Source organism: Anthonomus grandis, chromosome 10, assembly GCF_022605725.1.
Source record: "Anthonomus grandis grandis chromosome 10, icAntGran1.3, whole genome shotgun sequence".
NCBI lineage: Eukaryota > Metazoa > Arthropoda > Insecta > Coleoptera > Curculionidae > Anthonomus > Anthonomus grandis.
In genome coordinates, this window is record NC_065555.1 from 3,294,810 (window position 1) to 3,312,346 (window position 17,537).

General features: G+C 36.8%; 5 protein-coding genes across 7 annotated transcripts; 3 read left to right on the forward strand and 2 right to left on the reverse strand.

Moving 5' to 3' along the window:
• Positions 1–595: 595 nt before the first annotated feature.
• LOC126741266 (palmitoyl-protein thioesterase 1) lies at positions 596–2,832 on the forward strand. Of its 2 annotated transcripts, none has more exons than XM_050447644.1 (7): positions 596–913; positions 1,708–1,831; positions 1,885–1,998; positions 2,052–2,210; positions 2,265–2,425; positions 2,479–2,594; positions 2,647–2,832. In XM_050447644.1, exons 1-7 carry the CDS (start codon positions 817–819, stop codon positions 2,773–2,775), a joined length of 900 nt encoding a protein of 299 aa, XP_050303601.1. In that variant the 5' UTR covers positions 596–816; the 3' UTR covers positions 2,776–2,832. The 2 variants fall into 2 exon arrangements, with proteins under 2 accessions (XP_050303601.1, XP_050303600.1); XM_050447643.1 differs by having other exon boundaries at positions 616–913; positions 2,265–2,403; positions 2,458–2,594.
• Positions 2,833–3,935: 1,103 nt separating this feature from the next.
• Positions 3,936–5,346, forward strand: LOC126741267 (mpv17-like protein). 2 transcript variants are annotated; one of them, XM_050447645.1, is made up of 5 exons: positions 3,936–4,101; positions 4,337–4,550; positions 4,740–4,828; positions 4,882–4,994; positions 5,056–5,346. In XM_050447645.1, exons 2-5 carry the CDS (start codon positions 4,422–4,424, stop codon positions 5,301–5,303), a joined length of 579 nt encoding a protein of 192 aa, XP_050303602.1. In that variant the 5' UTR covers positions 3,936–4,101; positions 4,337–4,421; the 3' UTR covers positions 5,304–5,346. The 2 variants fall into 2 exon arrangements, with proteins under 2 accessions (XP_050303602.1, XP_050303604.1); XM_050447647.1 differs by having other exon boundaries at positions 3,981–4,101; positions 4,421–4,550.
• LOC126741359 (polygalacturonase-like) lies at positions 5,333–7,765 on the reverse strand (the record flags this gene model as incomplete). Its single annotated transcript, XM_050447750.1, has 5 exons — positions 5,333–5,666; positions 5,727–5,948; positions 6,005–6,128; positions 7,263–7,474; positions 7,531–7,765. Coding segments are annotated over 5 exons (1,062 nt in total), but the record flags the coding sequence as incomplete, so codon positions are not given.
• A 212-nt stretch (positions 7,766–7,977) lies between these two features.
• Positions 7,978–11,101, forward strand: LOC126741265 (uncharacterized). The gene is made up of 6 exons (XM_050447642.1): positions 7,978–8,134; positions 8,233–8,451; positions 10,048–10,256; positions 10,333–10,456; positions 10,507–10,728; positions 10,780–11,101. The coding sequence occupies exons 1-6, from the start codon at positions 8,044–8,046 to the stop codon at positions 11,040–11,042; spliced, it is 1,128 nt and encodes a 375-aa protein (XP_050303599.1). The 5' UTR covers positions 7,978–8,043; the 3' UTR covers positions 11,043–11,101.
• A 2,223-nt stretch (positions 11,102–13,324) lies between these two features.
• On the reverse strand, positions 13,325–17,298 carry LOC126741360 (uncharacterized). Its single transcript, XM_050447752.1, has 3 exons — positions 16,870–17,298; positions 14,678–15,065; positions 13,325–13,329 (listed from the first exon to the last, which is right to left on the reverse strand). The coding sequence occupies exons 1-3, from the start codon at positions 17,095–17,097 to the stop codon at positions 13,325–13,327; spliced, it is 621 nt and encodes a 206-aa protein (XP_050303709.1). The 5' UTR covers positions 17,098–17,298.
• Positions 17,299–17,537: the final 239 nt, after the last annotated feature.

Here is a 17,537-nt window from a genome sequence, read left to right on the forward strand (position 1 = left end):
ATATTAATGCATCACAAATTGTAAATAATGATATACCGTCATCAATGATATTAATGCTTTTTGGGCACGGTCATAGTTGTCATCTGTCAAATGTCATCCCAAACGTCGAACGCCATTGGCACATTAATTAATAATATTTATTTTTACTGTTCAAGGTGTAATATGAATCAGAAGAACGGAATGTCAATGAATCACAAAGAGTAAATGCGATAATAAATGTATATTATACAAATTCAAAGGTTAGTCAGAAGACGTTATAATGGCCTATAGATAACTCATTAAAGCGCCTAATTAGCGCGGGTTTGTAAATATTTGCGTCATAAACTAACTAAGGAATATTTCATTTGTTTATCAGTGTTTTTGTTTAAAAGAAAATCAAACGCGAACGGCGTCAAAACGCAATTGGCTCGAATGAATCTCAATTGATTTTCATTAAATCATCGAGTGAATTTAAATTAAGACGCCATCATAAATAAACATGGCCATCATTATTTCAGATACGTGGCAACGTTGGAATCCTCTTTGACATTCATGACATTTGACCTTCTAGGGTTACCGGCGGTGTTGTCAAGTACGTAGTGAAACTAACGTAAATGTGCAAGAAACATAATTAAATTTATCAATAAACGATTAATTTTATTCATTATCGTTAGCATGCAGTAACCCAAAACCGAGATACTTTCCATATCGCCCGACCGAACGATAAACGTTAATCGCAAGTACCGCCACGGCTCAAGTACTCACTCACTCGGTTCGCCGTTTATTATGGCCAAGTTCGCCTTTAATTAATTTTGATTAGTCAATATCCGCCCAGAAATGTCGTCTAAAGTAATTTTTTGTTTGTTTTTCGGTTGTTTTATGGGGGGTGGTACTTGGGCGGATCCCACCCCGATTGTTTTATGGCACGGAATGGGTAAGTACCACTTTTAATTGCCAATGTCATTAATATATATGGCAACAGCGTCAAGAGTTGGTTTTAAATCGGGTGGTGGTTTAACCGAGTTGGCGCTGTTGCCAAATAATGAGAAAGACCTAGAAAGTTCACTAATTTATTTGAATGTATATTATGTAATAAACGTATGACTAATTATATAAAACAGTTTTTTTTTTTGTTTGCGGTTTTGATTTTAAGGAAATATCTAGGTATTTTTTGTTTATTTTATGGTTCATTAAGTTAACGCGGTTTAAGCCAAATTGCGTTCAATTTTAAGCAAATACGCTACGTAATGTTTAAGGTTAGCATGAGACAGCAATAAAACGTTAATAAATATTCGCAAGAGAATCTCAGGCACATATGTCATACTACTGTCAGCTGTCATTAAATCATCCAAGCTGTCAAATGCGCTATTATATAGTGACTCTTCACAGTAAACAGATTAGATCCATTAATTACGTCATGAAGTAATTTTAGGTTATGTTAAGGGTATATTTCTAGTGGTCTTTTACCAGTCAACCCAACCCAGTTTCCGCATTTAAAACATCTGGCAATACTGCGTGGCTGCATTTACTGCAAAACGTCTTCCGTTACCTTATACATCATTTACTCTTAAGCCTAATTAACACTTCTGACTTATCTCACAATCGTGATCTTACGGATCCATCCATCTTTAGAATTTACTACAGTTGACAGCAGCGCGGCCATGACAACTGACGTTGACATATAAATTACGTCATACATTATTAAGCTTAGTTCACACTAATTTTTAGGTGATTCTTGTTGCTTTCCGTTCAGCATGGGCGCCATAAAAAAATCCCTTAACACGTCGATACCCGGCGTTTACGTGCATTCGATGCAAATTGGAGACTCGATCGTCAAAGATATGGAAAACGGGTAACAACCGGGAAATTTGATTTTAAGTTAAATCATTCGAGTGATTTTTTCAGTTATTTTTTACATCCCGACGAGCATATCAAGTTAGCCTGCGAGTATATTAAAAAAGACGTTAAACTGGCGAACGGATATAATGGTATTGGATTTTCTCAAGGGGCGCAGTTTATGTATAATTCGCAGAAGTTACCAACTTTAACATATTAAATTATGATGTTTCCAGGCGTGGCTTGGTGCAGAGATGCCCAAATCCACCAATGAAGAACTTAATTTCTGTTGGTGGCCAACACCAAGGAGTCTATGGGCTTCCCAACTGTGGTTCTTTGTCTAATAACGCTTGCGACTATATGAGAAGACTCTTAAACCACGCGGCGTATATCGGGTAAGTTGTGACCCTACCATAATTAGCCTCTTATCCAACTAGAGTGATATATAGGTGGGTTCAAAAGTCTTTGGTCCAAGCAACTTACTGGCACGATCCTTTGAACGAGGAGGAGTATAAGAACTATAGTACCTTCTTAGCAGATATTAACAATGAGAGGGTAGTCAATGAAACTTACATCAATAATCTCCAAGTAAGGAATGCTTTTGTCGTGGATGCACTGTTGCGATTTTAATGGTTCTTTTAGGGTCTAAACATTTGGTCTTTATTAAATTTGAAAATGACACTATCGTCCAACCTGTGGATACTGAGTGGTTCGGTTTCTATAAGCCAGGACAATCGGTGGAAACTCAAACTTTAGAGGAATCCGACCTCTATATTAATGTAAGTAATCGAGTATTTTTTGAGGTTTTTAAATTCAATTCTGCGGTTTTAGGACCAGTTAGGGCTGAAACGAATGAAAGAAAACGATCAGCTGAAATTCCTGGCTACGCCCGGCAATCATCTGCGTTTCGAGTGGGATTGGTTCGAGGAAAACGTGATTAATCCATACCTTAAGAGTTGAGCAGTTTTTTAATTATTGTTTTTTTATAGGAGCGTTTAATAAATTATTTAGAAGTAAGACGGCATTTTGTGAATACCCCTTAACAATTTGATGAGACTTAATAAACGCAATAAGTAATCGTAACGCATATGTCTGTCACTCTTAAATGATTGACAGTTGACATTGAGCTTTAGTGTTTTCGCCTTATACGTTTCATAAACTGACAAATGACAGCTCAGGCGTTTGTTCATTTTGATTTGACGTTTGACAGTAGATTATGTTGACAACCGTTACTTCTTTTTTCAACACTTTTTGACTTCATGTTTGTTTTCGACGTTTGACAGCAAGACAAGTTTTTATTTTGAAATTTCGGTTAAACGAAAGTAACCGTAACGCATGCGTCTGTCACCCTTAAATGATTGACAGTTGACATTGAGCTTTAGTGTGCTTTCGCCTTATACGTTTCATAAACTGACAAATGACAGCTCAGGCGTTTGTTCATTTTGATTTGACGTTTGACAGTAGATTATGTTGACAACCGTTACTTCTTTTTTTTGACACTTTATATTTTGACTTCATGTTTGTTTTCGACGTTTGACAGCAAGTCAAGTTTTTATTTTGAAATTTCGGTTAAACGAAAGTAACCGTAACGCATGCGTCTGTCACCCTTAAATGATTGACAGTTGACATTGAGCTTTAGTGTTTTCGCCTTATACGTTTCATAAACTGACAAGTGACAGCTTAGACGTTTGTTCATTTTGATTTGACGTTTGATATTAGATTATGTTGACAACCGTTACTTCTTTTTTCAAAACTTTTTGACACTTTATATTTTGACTTCATGTTTGTTTTCGACATATAACAGCAAGTCAAGTTTTTATTTTGAAATTTCGGTTAAACGAAAGTAATTGTAACGCATGCGTCTGTCACCCTTAAATGATTGACAGTTTTCGCCTTATACGTTTCATAAACTGACAAATGACAGCTTAGACGTTTGTTCATTTTGATTTGACGTTTGACAGCACGTCAAACTAAAGGGACAAACTTGGCGCCAAAATTTGAAAATATTTCCATAACCTATATCCGATGAGTTTAGCATAATTTACGCAAATTTTATCATAAAATAACTAAGCAATTCTTTCAATATTTATTTAATGATAATATATACGTATCAAATTACACTTAACGGACTGGGCTACCTCTATTATGCAACGGCTTAATTTATTTCAATTTGCCTACTTAGCGGCCCAATACAATAGAACGAATAAACATTAGTTTAGTCGTTTTTAGAATGTAACAGAGTGAGAAAACTTTTGATTAATAAAAATTGTTCGAAATTGAATACACGTAAGTACAATTTAATATTTTGGGGGGGAAGATTCAAGTTTTACACCTTCAGAAATTATATCTCATAAAAGATAAAAATTCAAGGTTAACACATGCTAGAAACAAACATGGAGGCCAAATTCAAAAAAATTAATTTAGTAGTTATTATCATCAGTTAAAGTTGATACCATTAATAGTTTATATAAATCAGGATTCTATAATATTTGAGCTAAAGTGACAATTTTGACGTTGACAGCCCGCATACCTTAGACGAGGAGAGGAAAGATACCGTTTAACCTCAAAAACAAAGTTGTGAAGAATTAAAATCAATTATTAACAGGATGAGTGGAGTCAGACTTTTATTCCGTACGTTACTAGAGAAACATCCGATAATAGGAAACGCCGTCGTTTATGGGACGTTATGCGTCGCGGCGGAAACGTCACAGCAACTGGTGGACAAAAGACTTTTGGTAAGAAAACGCTTTAAAACATTTAAATTCAAATTTCGCGCCACCTTTTAGGTCACAGAGAGTGACGTCACCAAACAACATGGCGCCCAGTCAAATACGTTTTGAGTGTTGCCAACATTTGGTTACGAAAGTTTATTACTATAAAAATTCATTTCTATTCTTATACTGAATGTGTGTGTGTACTTTTAGAATAAATCCACAGAAGCTCTGGATGTACAGTCCATAGGACGACTAGGGATTTATGGAACGGCGGTGGGAGGACCTTTGCTAGCTGTATGGTAGGTAGGTTGGTATCACTGCTGAACCGTTATTTCAAATGTTTTATTGCCAGGTATAGATTTTTGGATAAGAAGTTGCCCGGTGCAGCCACCAAAACGGTCATAAAAAAGTTGTTGATCGATCAGTTTATCTTTACGCCACCGTTACTGGTCATCTTTTATGTTAGTAAGTGCAATTTTTCAACTAAGCATCACCCCTTTTACTCAGGGTTATTTCAACTTTCCAGCTATGAGCGTCTTGGAGAGGAAACGAGACTTACTTGAAGAATGCCGAAACAAGATCGGACATACGTTCCTGGCCAATTGCCTCTTTTGGATGCCAGCCCAAGGGGTGAACTTCGCCCTTATTCCGGGCATATACAGGGTGTCCTACATTGGAACCTGTTCTTTTGCCTGGATTAATATCCTTTGCTGGTTTAAAAAGCAGGACGTCACTAAGGCCGCACTCGATTCAGTTGAGCGCAAAATAGAATGAACTTGTATAGTAGTGTGTAAATAATAAACTTTTATAATGCATACATTGTGTCATTTTTAATCTGAGAGTTACAAATGTAAGTTTTTTCGTATAATCAGCAACTGAAACCTTCTGGGTTATAATTGCAGTTATTGCTCTTCCTCCCTGTAACATTTACATTGGACCATCTCCAGTTGAAACATCCCTCTTCGGCACATACAATCTGTACAGGTACCGCATTTTTACCAACGCCACCAACGACATCTTCCAGAACTAAATCCCTTATAGGCACGTTGTTTCTTGGCTCTACTGCGACACCATAACCTCCAGATGGGGGCTTATTCTGATAGTTTTCCTCAATCAGAATACCATTGTAAGAGATCTCTTAAAACGAGTGCAAAAGATGTTGAAAACGCATAAGAATTCTACTCACGACTGACGTACCTTTAAGGGTGATATTCTTAAAAACCACCCCCGTAATGTTGCCATACCCGCCATCCACGTGGGTCTTAACGTGGATCCCGTTTCTTCCACTAGTCACTACTGAGTCAGCAAAAGAGACATTTAAAATGGTGTTCAGCTGGATGGAGTCGTTACTGAAACCGACCGAAATGCTCAGGCCATGACTACCGTGGCAAAAGAGGTTTGAAACAGTTATATTTGCCCCTGGAAGTTTTTATATGTTAATATAACATACTTTATAGGTTGCCTTAAGGACCTACCACACCGTAAGGCAACACAGTCGTCTTGGTTGTACACCACCGAGTTCGTTATTGCCACGTTAGTGGAGTTCCAAACGTCGAAGCCGTCAGTGTTGTGACCCTCTTGACCACTTGGAGCGGTTCCCTAAGATAAAAAAAAAATATTTTATCTTCCTCCTTGTTGTAATAATTCCTTCCTTTGGTCTCTTCTTACCCGGGAAAGAGTACATGAGTGGAACAAGAATGAATAAGAAGAACTTAGCATACGTTAAAAGACGAATATGCCCAGCCAATGAAGATCGAACCAAAAACCGATTGATCCCTACGTTTACGTCCGTAAAATTTCGCGTGTAATTGGCATTGGTATATTAATTTTGTTTTGTTTTCCCTAACCTAGATTGCAGATTTTATTTTATTTGCTTTGCGTCCTGAATGATTTAATTTTTATCGCCGATTTTATCAATTATCAAGCCGATTAAATCATTCAGGATTACTTTACTTCACTGGATACTCAGTGAAATTTCACTCATTTTCAATGTCTATCAAAAACATAAAATAACAAATCATAGCTAAAAAACAATGAGCAATTCAAATTTCCCGCTGAATGTGGTAGTTACCGTTCGAACCACTGGCAGCGCTAAGCATTTTTCCAAGCATAAAATTTGGGAACCATCTCTTTTAGTTGTTGCTTTGTGGACAGCGTCATAGTTTTGTGTCTTCCGTCATTTGTCATTGTCATACAATTTGAATGTGTTTTTCATTTCAACCACAGAAAACAGACCAAGCTTCCTCTTTGTGTTCTGTGATTTCAACGAATGCAAGCGTGGGTTGAGTTTGCTATTTGTTTTAAGGATGTTATTTGAAATTCATGACTTTTTTTCTAAAGTCCTCTTTCAAAATTGCGAGTTTTAATTGATTTGCAGCAAGCAATTCCAGGTTTCTGGTAAGAAAATCTGATTTTATTTATTACTATCATGTTTTTGTATTGTCAATCTTTAGTCTTTAATAAAATCAAATTAAGTTGAAATTATTATCATAAATGAAATTTGATTTCCCGCCTTAACGTGGCTGCGCCTTTCTACCATTTTGATTGGTCCAATTAGGCACGTCAAACTGTCAAGTTAGTTACAACAGTTTCCGTTGCCGAGCGAGAGGACGCTAGCTCAGGTTGTATGCAACCACCACTTCTCTATATATTTGTGTTGTACACCAGTTGAGAAATCATTAGGGGGATTTGGATACATTAACTAGTTGGTCTACTAGAAACAGATCTACTTACAGGATCGCCAAGAGAATCATCGATAAACCAATTGTCAAACGTCACACGATCCGAGTTGGTCACTTGAACCACATCTTTTGGAGTATTAATCACGCGAATATCCTTAAAAATGGATCCACCAAAGGCTTGAATTGTGAAAAATTGAGGTTTGGAGTTGCTCCAGCCGCCCTGACCGTCCCAATAAGACTGTCCCAGTCCGTCGATAATGGCATCTAGAAAATTTGTAACCTTAGGCACTATTCTAACGCGTTTAAACTATAGACAGTACCTGGTTCTCCTCTAACAATTATACTAGTACCATTGATTGTGACCAAAGGTCCGTCCCAGTGCCGAAAACCAAAGCTGGTATTCCCCCGAAAGATCACCTCCGCCCCATCGGTCAAGTTTAGTTTTAAGGTCAGCCCCGCCGGTACCGCCACATTGTCCAAGATAATTTGTTGACACTCTAGGGCCTCTTCAACTTCTTCGTAGGTCCTTACCACGCATGGCTCGCAATTAATCGATCAAATCAGTGGAACAACGAGAAGTATCAAACGGCTTGAAAACATTTTTATAAATGATAATTTGCCAAGTACTCGGTTTATTTATAACGGACTTTACTCTCTCGGGACGGCTCAGAAATTAAAAGGGCATTGGACATGCGCATACTTAATAAGGTTGCTGCGATATCTCTACGTCATCCATCAAACAAACACTTGAAAAATACCGTAGATAATGTTAGATTTACCGATAAGATGAAGTTATATAACCTCGTCGATTTGTTAGAAGCCTTCATTTCATAATGATAAGTCCAGTTTTTGCATTAATTTTCGGGGTGCTGGTTTCCCAGCCAGCATTCGGCCTACCATCCAAGATAACCGATGTTGACGACTGTAAGTTTTATCTAGAACACTCTGCGCAAGCCTAGTCTCTTCTTTTCCTTCGGGTGTACTCGTTAGGACCCGCTGCAGCATTGTTGCCTTTTTTTTAGGGTGCGTCGTAACCGAGTTTGATGAAGTGGCGAAAGCGGTGAAAAACTGCACGAACATCATCTTGGACAGCGTCCAGGTGCCAGGGGGTGAAACGTTGAAATTGCACTTAAACGAGGGCACCCAACTGATTTTTAGGGGCGAAATTGTCTTCGGTTACGCCGTGTGGGCGGGCCCTCTAGTAGAAATCAACGGCACCAACGTTTATATTGAAGGAGAAGGTAAGCAAACGCCATCGAAGGAAAAAACAGGAGTAAAACTGTTTATCTGGAAATTTTTATGTGGGATCAATTTTCGTCGTTATGGTTCTTCCTAATTTTTTGAAACTTACAAGGATAAAACGTCTTGATGCAAGGATTACTTGAAAGGGTGTTTTTTCAAATCGAGTTTTTCACGTCGTGAACTTTTCAACATTTCGCTTGGTACCTTGGGGTACTAAAACGGCTCTGGACCTTAAACGGTTTAATTTATAATATTACGGTTTAATGACATGTTTTCTACGTTAATGTAGCTTTCTTTTTTATAAAAGTCATTTTTTACAGAAAACATTACTTCGCAAGATAAACTGAAATAAAAGAGATTTTTTTCATTTAAAAAAAAAAATGTGAATTTTTACAGAAATGGTTTTTTTCCTTATACAAGGAAGACCACTACTAACGATTTGTTTACATCATTTAAAAGCTTGATCCTTTAGCTTTAAATAACTGTATTAGTCGTGACTCTCGGTAACATATAGGGTGCACCGCGTATAAAAACATGAACATCTTTTTGAGCCTTCTTATGACCAACTTTTTCAGTTATTTTTTTTAATAACTCTTAATTGGCGGCACTTAGAGGCTTCATAATTTCAGCATTCTAATAACGTTTTAAAACTTATTTTTTAAGTCAATCAGCAACTTTCTATGTAGAGTAGTTTTTGCTCTACGCTTGTTTCACTTTGACGCTCAATACTGGCATACCTATACCATCTACAAAAACCATTTTTTTCTCAGACACTCCGATATTATATGGCTTTAATCCGCTAAGAGTATATTATTTAAATGTTACCATTTTCCCGCAAAAACAAACTTTTCCAGGGAAAAACCCAAAAAACTAGCCGATTATAATCAAGCAGTCATACTCTGCTCGACCAGGGGCCGGTGCTCATGGTGCAATAAATTAGTGGTCCACTATCCCATGTAAATAGGGAACCGACTTTTTAATTTCGAAAATCAAAGCTTTAAAATAGGTCGAAATAATCGGGAAATGGTATTAAGAATATGCGGAAACCATTGTCAAGGGCAATGGGTGGAATAAAGATAACAAATTATTTATGCCTTTCAGTATGAACTTCTTCTTCTTCTTCTTCTTCTTCTTCTTTTTCTTCTTCTTCTTCTTCTTCTTTTTATTGCTTGGACCCTACATTACATTTGTAATATTTATAGAGGTTTGTGATGTTTACAGACATTTTTGAAATAAATAATAGTACGTAATAATTAGAATATACAGATTGTTGGGTTGGGTTGGGTTGGATATTTAAAGTCAAAGTAATTTTGGTTCGTTTTGACGTTAATGACGTACCGCTGTCAGTTTTTGACTGCATTAGCTTAATCCCCTCCTAATAATAAGTAAAATAAATAAATTAGGCCTTTATTTTATACTCGACGAAGGGCAGTGAAACTTAACCGAGTACATCTCAATGCCTCTACGAATTAGTTCAGTACGGTCAACTATCAATATAGTCTTTTCTTTTGATGTATAAACCTGTCGCGAACCGTTGCCACATTGTGCAGGATTTCCGTAATTAATGTCTTTTTTTTGGTTTCTTCAAATTCTAGGAGCTGTCCTGAATGGCCAAGGCGAGTTGTACTGGGACGGCAAGGGGGAGTGGGGCTCCCTAAAACCGAAATTTTTCACCCTGCAACTGCACAACTCCGTGATGACGTTCATAAACGTGTTGAATTCGCCGGTTCATTGCGTGCAATTGGCCGACTCGACTGACGTTGAACTGTCATTTTGGACGATCGACAACTGGGCCGGAATGCCGGTAATTAGAAACCATTTGGCAACGGCGCATTTGGCGCTTTTGCTATGTACGGTGTTGTGTAATTCTTGAATTTCAGGAAGTGGCTGGAGCGGATAAATGCGGCCATAATACCGACGGTTTTGACATATGGAATGGAACTAATATACGTTTGACTACCAATATGGTTTTTAACCAAGATGACTGCGTGGCTATCAGATGCGGTAAGTGACCCTAAGTTGTAAATGGATCGCATTCAATTTCGAACTTTTAGGTAATAATATTTTTGTTGACCAGATGTCGTGCTTTGGGGGTCACGGCCTAAGCATTTCGGTGGGTTTTAGCAACGAATCCGTCCAACAAAACACCCTCTCCAATGTGATTGTCTCCGATTCGGTGATACAAAATGGCGAGAATGGTATTCATATTAAAACCCACGTAGATGGAGGGCTTGGTTCCATCACGAATGTCACTTATAAGAATATTTTAATTAGAGGTTTAGTGACTTTAGTGTAAACTTGGCTTAAGTAAATGCTGATTTTTGTAGAGGTGACAAAGTATGGCATCAACGTTCAACAGAATTACAGAAACCAGCCGGCCAATTCCAGTCAACCTTCCGATGCGAAGAATAACATCCCAATAACAAATTTGACATTTGACAACATCTTTGGGTTAGTGCAGGAATCTGCCGTACCGATATATATTAACTGTGCAGAAGACGGATGTTTTGATTGGACGTTTAATGACGTTAACGTCACAGGGACCAAGAGTAATAATTGTAACTTTCAACCAGCCGGTTTTACGTGCTAATTAATTTTTTTTAAATATATGTTAAAAATTCTAAAATAAATATTATTGTAAAGTAATAAGTATGAGTTGTAAGAACCCTGGAAAGAGTGATCTTTAGCGGGTACACCCCAGGGCAACCAATGTTTAACATGTCAACTAATATTTGACAAATGACAGTTGACACATTGGTTATCTGTAACCTGTCAAGGTAAGTGGAATTTAATTTTATTTAAGCAACCTTCCAGGTAGTTGAAATGTTTTTTCATTTACGTGCTAATTAAATGTACATATATTAAGAAGTACAATAATCAATATAACTGTTCAGCAAAATGTACTATTAAGAGATCGATGTGTAACAATCCTGGAAAGAGCGAACCTTAGGCGGATACTTCCAAAAGTTGACGCTCGTTTATTTACTGCGCCGTGGAATTATATGAAATAATTTTTTTTTAATCTCCTTTTTTTTTCACGCCACTGCAACAGGGTTTTCAATTTTTTTTCTCTCTTTTTTAATTAACAAAGGTAATAGAAACATCATATATAGCAGTCGAATGGAATGATGAACTGATGACAGACAAAGCACAAAGGTAGAGCGCAGTTTTTTTTTATCCATTACGTCCATTAGTTATATTATTCGGCTCCGGCTTTCAATCCTTCCTGGATGCAGTGCCAGAACAAGAAATTTACGTAATGAAATTTCCAGGACCGGAATCCGTTGTTCCCGTTGGCATTAGTTACTTGCAAGCAGTTTTCTGTTCTATAAACTGACGCTTGACTGGTATGACAAGCAAGTAAGTCATAACTGTCAGACTTTGACAGTCCACAAGATCTCAGCTGTCAATACTTGACAGTTTTGACAACCAGAAACTGTTCAATTAAAAACAATTTAGTTGTCAAAACTGTTAATTTAAGGTCTACAGCCTCGACCAATGGGCTGATTTATATTGGAAATTTTCGATAAGTGTAACTGACTACAGCCCTGTGGAAAGAAAGAGGGTTGTATAGCCTTAATCAGACTAGTTTATGAATAAGCAGAGCATCAGGGCTAGTGAAAGGGCCTTTGTTCTGTTTTGACGACTGCAGACAATGCCTGGATGAGGCAATTTGGAAATACGGAGGAGCGAAAAGCATGAAATAATAAACTAATGAAAAGAAATGCAAGCCCGGGGTACGATTACGCCCGTTTTTAATCAAACAATGTTTTTTTTTTCGTATAAATAAATTCAAAGGCATATTGTTACGAAATTAATGTTTGTTTCACGTGTCATCGGTCCTTCGGTGATTGGATTACGTTTTTATTGATAACTTTTGACCTGTTAGCGATAGAGTCGTGAGATAAACCTTATTTGATTGACAATGATCCGATCTACTATTTTTATAATAACTCCTAAAGCTCTAAATCTAATGCCAGTGGAGATATCTTAAGCCGGCCTCACACGACTGGTGTAGTTGACAAGTACACCAATACTGGTATACTTGGCAAATATCTCAGCTCAACACACCAATACACAAGCTATGGCGTTCACACGACGTGTGCATTGTTTGTTGATGTTGCTGTTAAATGTTGGTGGTAGTTGATGTAGGTGTTATATGAGTGTCGGCCATCATGAATAGAGTTTGTTCTGAAAATGTCGTAGCTGCTGCAGCGTTTGTGGTTATGAGTGAGTTAAAAAAAAAATAAAATAAGAAGAGAAGATGGTGGATGGTATCTTTAAATGGAAGTCGAGAAAGGTAAGTAGTTACGTAAAAGGTACCACTTTATTAAAAAAGTTTTATTTAACTGATTTGACGGCCTGACTGTTGTCAGCATATACGAGTACATATATACAGGATGACAATTTGAAAACTTGAAATGGCCATATCTTAGGAACAAAAAACTAAACAAAAAAAAGGCTGAAAACACTTTCTGTAAAACAAAGGGGGAACAAAAATAAGCATAATATCTCGTCCCTATCTACAGCACCTTAGACAGGGTGAGATACACCCCTAAAATCTTAAACAGAAAGGGGGACGAGTGATACATCATATTAAAGGTCTTTCAATTTTCTTTCCAAAAATACCATCAAACTTCAAATCCGTCTTGCCATTCCCGAAAGAACAGCTGTTAAAAATAGCCCATTTTTAATGATCATAGAGCAAAATCTGTTTAAGATAGAGCAAAATGGATTTCACATTCCTGTCCTAACTTTTCACTATCTATCTGGTGACGCTAATTGGACAACCTGTCAGTTGTCATTTTTTTTGACAATTGACAGGTTGTCAAATTAGCGTCACCAGATATTATGAAGTTAAGATAGGTTAAATTAACCTAAAAAATTTCCCCCTCAAAAATAAATTTGACGTGTTTTTTTTTTTAATTTTATACGGGGGTTGGAAAGTTTTCAAATTGACACCCTGTATGTGTATCGTTGCCAGTCAACAATATTATTGTTTTAATTTGTTTTGTTGCAGATATAGTGCCACAGACATGCTACAGGACCTAAAACTAAGAATGTTTTACGTACCATATGACGGATTCGTTTTCATATAAATCTAGAAACTCTAATACTACTTTGTTTGACCACTCCATTTTCAAATGTCAAACGCAAAAAAGAACCCAGTTTCTAGACCTACAGACCTACTCCCTACAACATTAGAATACACACTATTTAGTATGACGACGCCGAAAGGCACAGGCATACTACAGCTCGTGTGAGCGCAACCATAAGTATAGAAATGCATGGACTGGTCAAGTGTACCAATAATGGTAATCCCTTTGACTGGCGATGATTTTACCGACAGACGGCGGGACTCTGACCAGTACTCACCAAGTACAAGTAAGGGCCAACAAAGGGCCCCATAGACTTCGTTCAATTCGCGCGAATCGGCCTGTACGTACAAAATCGCGCAAACTAGGGTGGAACAGTTTAAAGCTCACACACACTACGAACAATTAGCACGGTTCAGTCAGTGGAATTAAAACGCGCGAATAATGACATCTCGAAACTGTGTCCTAGCAGTGGCGGCAGTACTGGCAGTAAAAAAAAAGAAGAAAAATCGTACAAAGTGGTGCAAGAATTGGCTTTTAATAAGGAACACCTTTTCTCATATCAATCTATTAAACGAGTTATTATTAGAACCTGGAGATTGGCATAACTATTTGCGTATGGACGAGGCAACCTATTTGGAACTGTTGTAACTTGTAACACCTTTAATAGCCAAACAAAATACACATTTAAGGGAAGCAATAAGTCCTCACGAAAGGCTTACAGCTACTTTGCGATTTATCGCTACTGGTAGAAGGTATGAAGATCTAAAGTTCTCAGTTATAATTTCGCCTCAAACACTGGGACAAATTATTCCGGAGACTTACCGTACTAAAAAAGGACTATTTCATGGTAAGTAATATTTTTTATTAAATCACAAAATAACTACAACAAAAGTAATAATTCTTCAATAAAATAAAATATAACATTTTTTATCAAACATAATAGGTATAATAAAAACACATTAGAATTCGTTGAACTGACTATAATACGTGCTGGCGCTAGTATTTTGTAGCTGTGATTGTTGTTGAGAATTGAATGACGTAACTGGCAACATTTCGAAATAGTTACTCGTAGGAACGTTTGTAGATGTTGATGGATCTACAGAAGATGCATTATTCAAATTAAGACGAGTATTGCGATTTATGTTACCAAGTTGTGCCTCAAACAGAATGTCGGTAATTAATTTTTCTGCTACTAGGCTAACTTCTTTAGGCAAGCCTCTAAGCTTGTTTGCGACATTTTTCCCAACAATATCGTATTCATCTTTTTCTTTCTTTGAGTCCAACTCCTGCTGCACTCGAAGCAAAACGCTATCGCAAAGATTTCTTTGTTTAGGTTTTTTAAAAGTCCTTGTATTAGGGGTATATGTTTTAGATGAACTATCTCTGCTTTCATCAAGCGAATCATCGGTGGCTTGTGTCTCTAATGATACAGGCGATAGAAGTGGGGACTCATCGCTACCATGATCCTGTAATAATAAATAAATAAATAAATAAACACTGAATATATTTTTTTTAAATATTACAAACATTTTATTATATGATGAAAATATGATACCAATTTTTTTTTATTTCAGTTTCCGTCAAATGAAAGAGAATTGACATCAATAGCAAGGCAATTTGAGACTAGATGGAATTTTCCGAACTGCTTAGGAGCTGTCGATGGAAAGCATGTGCAGATCACGGCACCACAAGACAGCGGATCGTATTTTTATAATTATAAGGGTTTCCATAGCCTGGTGCTGTTAGCAATTGCTAATGCGAATTACGAGTTTATTTTTGTTGATTTTGGCACCAATGGAAGACTTTCTGACGGCGGAGTTATTGAGAACACAGTTTTTTATCAAAAGCTAATTGAAAACACCTTGAAAATTCCACCGCCTTCGAGCCCCACAAATTCTGAAATGAAACTACCTTTTGTGTTTGTTGCAGATGAAGCCTTTACCTTGAGACCAGATTTTATGAAACCCTATGCTCAACGAGAATTAACGCCACATCGCAGAGTGTTTAATTATAGATTATCCAGGTCTCGAAGAATAATCGAAAATGTCTTCGGTATTATGGCTGCACGTTTTCAAATTTTTCACAAAGCAATTAATGTTAAATTGGAAAACATAGAGAAGATTGTAATGACATGTTGTATTTTACACAACTTTTTAAGACGGAAAATAGGCGATCATTATACGCCAGCAAGTAGTCTAGATGTAGATGATATTGAGAATGGTACAACCCAGTTAGGCCTAAGACCAGGGCCAAATACCTTAACAGACCTTCAAAAAAGTTTTTCGCGTCATGCATCGGAAAATGCAAAAGATGTACGAGAGTCTTTCATGCGTTACTTTAATAATGAAGGGGCTATACAATGGCAAAATAAATTTATTTAGATTTAAAAATAATGTTTACTAAACACTTAAGTAATTTAAAAAAATATGCCATTTATAATGTATGTTTAAAATATATTATGTTCTAATAATTATTATAGATATTTATTCTGTTTATATTTAAACAGATTTTATCTCCTTATAATATTAATAATTAGAGGTAAAAACCGGATTTATATGTATTTACAAAATACATATAACATAATTTAAGTGTTTTCTATAACATATACCTACTATATAGGTTTTTCTACATTATAATCCATATACAGGTATGTATATACTTTCAAACATAAAAAAATGGCCTCTCTTTAATTTTGATTACCACATTTATTTTATTATTTTTATGGAAATTTGACAACGGTTGACAAATTATAAAAATTACAAAGCATATCGGTAATTCCCCAAAGCCCAAAGCGTATAGGTAAATACGATTTGTACGTTTATCACTTATAATAATTATGAAGATGGAAAGGCTCGGGCTAAATCTGCTTGTCTAAAAAAAAAAATAGTAGATTATTTTTATGCATTTATAGCATTTTTAATTTACTTGATTAGTGAATCTTTTCGGCACGTCAAGTATAGTCCTTGCTCGGGTTTAATCACCGTGCCGTGCCGACTGCCGAAAGGATCTTGTGATTCTACAGCACTTAGATCTTGTAAGGAAATACATGCATATAAAATCCATATTGCGCCTATTTTGCAGCGTGAAAAACAAAAAACATAATATATTATATTTTGCAGTTTTATACTACATATAAATCCGGTCGTTATAGGTGTTGAAGGTTTATTTTCTTACCTTGCCGTTCTCGCTACTACTATCATCCATGTTCGATATGCTATCTCGAGGCATTTCTTGGTCCATTAAAAATAGCATCATATTAAAATACCATAGATGGGGTTTGTAAACCTCTTCTGCACCCGCGCCGCTTCTTTGAGATCATTTCATCTTTTTTAGCTCCCTACGGAAACTGCCTCGCAGAGAGTCTATTTTTTTTATAACAGTTTCTCTTGACGCATTTTCGTCCACTTCTTTTAATTTATTTACTAACTCTTCATATGCTTTATTTTTCAATTGACGGTTGTGGTAATCTTTGGATTTAATTTTCCACAGGCATGGAAAGTCCCCATACATATTAATAAAATCACTTAAAAATTCCTTGGAAGTCATCGCAATAGTTGCTATCTATTTAGTGCGGCTATGTACTATGAACTGCGTGCCTGAAAGGAGGACGGAGCAGCCCACACACTGTGTTTGAGGAACGTACACTCTTGTCGGTACGTACAGAAAATCAACTGAAACAGATTTTACACGAACATTAAACCGCGCCGTTTTTCTCTCCACACACTGCCTACTTGGTACGTTCGTGCATGCCCGTACGGCCCGATTCGCGCGAATTGAACGAAGTCTATGGGGCCCTTAAACCACTCACACGACATGGAAAGTATTCGCCAGTGACAAATATTGGCCAAGTATACCAGTCGTGTGAGGCCGGCTTTAGCTGTAGCATAAAATGTCTCTTCTGAGGAAGTAACAACTGGAGAATTGTTCATTTCGTATTCTGTAGTTGATTTAGGATCATTATAATAAAAGTTTAAGTAATCGTCTAC